Raw genomic sequence first — 2,321 nt, 5'->3', positions numbered from 1 at the left:
GGAGCCACAAAATGAAGAAGACGATTACTGGCCACCAATTGATTGGGGTAGAGATAAGGCTTGGAAAATCGACGAACCTCAGCCCGAGCCCAAACCAAGGGAACTGACACTTCGTCCCTCGATCTGCTTCTTTCGGGAGATGAGCCGCAACCGCCCGAGGAGCCCTTTGGGCAACAACCAGTAGATGCGCGGGTAGTGGTTGGCGAGAGCATTGGCGATTTTGATGAAAATGTGAGTCTTGTTTCTCAAGAAACACGCGAAAAAATGATTCCAGACGTGTCTTGGGCATCAGCAAGTGGACCTCTGCCCATGAACCCCGAACAAGTCGAGGTGCGGCGGCCCGGAAGTTCCCACAGCGATGAACTCCCTCCTATTTCATTGGATGTTGACGAAGCTGGGAGCCTGCAAGGTGACATTGGCGTTACTGGATTTCTTCAAAAACAAGACCACATCGAACGGTTGACTGCTCTTTCCTCGGCCCCGCAATCGTCAGACGCCGACCATAATTTGGAAGGAAATCTCAAAACAGATTCGACCAGGGTCCTTGATGGCACACACTCACCTGCTGAGCCTTCGGGGGCTACAGGAGTTGATGACTTTCGGACTGCTAGCAACAGGAGACAGAATAAGGGAAAGAAAGGAAAAGCCAGAAGGAAAGCTTCCCTCGGTATACCAAATGAAACCGATGAAAATATGCTTCAAGTTACAAATGAAAAACCTGAAACACAGCCTGAACTTGAAACAAGAATGGAACGCTCCACCACAATTGCCAAAAAATCCAAAGCGCTGGAGCCACCTGCAGGATTCGTGGATACTGGAAACGTAGATGACGAGGGTGATTTTTGGGGTCTTGGCGAGAAGCACGAGAAGAAAGGCAAAGGCCGCGAGCAAGGACGGAAAGGCAAGCAAATCGTCCCTCTAAATGAACCAAAAGCTCCATATCCAACTCCAGTGGAAGCTCAAGAAAAGCCAACCATCACAGGGTTTACTTCGCCAAGAGTGTTGGAGGAGCCCGTTCAACCCCAACCCTCAGGAGTAGTGGCTAGCGTCTTCCCGTTTCTTGAACGGGTATCTAGAAAACGGCCCTCACAAAATGCGGGTTCCCATGAAACCCCCGAACAAGAGACAAAGAAGCATGCACAAGGAACCTCGACTTCTTTTATGGGGAAACAGTCGATCTCGACAAGAGTACCTACTTTTCCACGATTCGCAGAGCCAGTAGTTGATAACGAAACTGTTCCCAAGTTTGAAGATCTCATAAAACGTCCACCAGGTCTCGATCCAATCCCGCAAGGCCCTGCAACTGATGAGAATATCGATCGTTCAATCGATGTGAGTGACAAGAATTCCGAACCTGAATTGCTATCCATCAAAGATACTCGCAAACAGGAGCCTTCTTCTATGGATTTAACCTCAAAGAATAAATCACCCATATATTCTCATTCTCCTGCTTCGACGCAAGTTGACGTGGAGCATTCTATCCCGGTTTCCCGTGAAGCTCTCGGGGACAAACCTCAACAATTCCCTGTGATTCGCGACCTCTCTAGGAGTGAACTCAGCAGAGAGTCAACTAGGTTGTCAGAAAGCTACCTTCAGCGAGAGCAAAAGCAGGTTTTCGATTCCCAAACCCCGTCGTCGGAACCCCTTCGCTCCATATTTGGAGGGCCCTACGGACTTGTAGATGATCCGGATATTGTGATCACACCTCCACGAACACCACTCACTACGATAAAGGAGCATGTTCCAACGGAGCCTCTACGAAACTCACGGAGCCGCGACATTTCTGATGTGGGTTCGCGTGGCCGAGTGAAAGCCGCACGACACTCAGCAAGCCCACAGTTGGCACTTGGGCAGGAACACATTCTATCACAGCCTAAATCTCCTCAGGCTTCAAGGCTATCTTATCCGGGCAGCGAAGCCACGTTGGGTATCCCTAAAAAGCGGCGTCCTGAGCAGTCACCCACCAGTGGAAAGGGACGATCTGCCAGTAATCCATACGCAGATGAGCTAAAAACCGTTGAATTCCAGAAGGAAGCCACCTGGCCTGTCAATGCAGGCAGTGCAGTACCTTCAAGTGGATCTCCAGGACTTCGTCGAATCCACAGTCCTAGAAGTCCAGAGCTTAGGGCGGCGAGCAAGGCCCAGACGAGAGCACGTGATCTGGATCTCGACGTGGAGGGGATTCCTTCGTCCAGCTCTTACGACCCGCTGACCGATAAAGGGAAACGTGCGGTGCGCGGCATGGAGGAGGTCTACGTAGTATTCAGTTTGTCCCTCATTTCTATTTCCTGTGATACATCCTGTACTTTCCCAACCTTACC

The 2,321-nt window shown here is 50.5% G+C and overlaps 1 protein-coding gene across 1 annotated transcript in view; it reads left to right on the top strand.

Moving 5' to 3' along the window:
- Positions 1-2,212, top strand: part of HCAG_07401 (predicted protein) — a gene marked incomplete at both ends in the record, with an annotated part of 9,354 nt that extends 7,142 nt beyond the window's left edge. The window contains 2 exons of the mRNA XM_001537929.1: positions 83-1,788; positions 2,057-2,212. Of these exons, the coding sequence (XP_001537979.1) occupies positions 83-1,788; positions 2,057-2,212 (1,862 nt within the window). The remainder of the gene's footprint in view (positions 1-82; positions 1,789-2,056) is intronic.
- Positions 2,213-2,321: the final 109 nt, after the last annotated feature.

Source organism: Histoplasma capsulatum, genomic scaffold, assembly GCF_000149585.1.
Source record: "Histoplasma capsulatum NAm1 scaffold_8 genomic scaffold, whole genome shotgun sequence".
Classification (NCBI taxonomy): Eukaryota; Fungi; Ascomycota; class Eurotiomycetes; order Onygenales; family Ajellomycetaceae; genus Histoplasma; species Histoplasma mississippiense.
The sequence above is the reverse complement of the archived record's forward strand: the minus strand, read 5'-3'. Positions and strand labels throughout refer to the sequence as shown.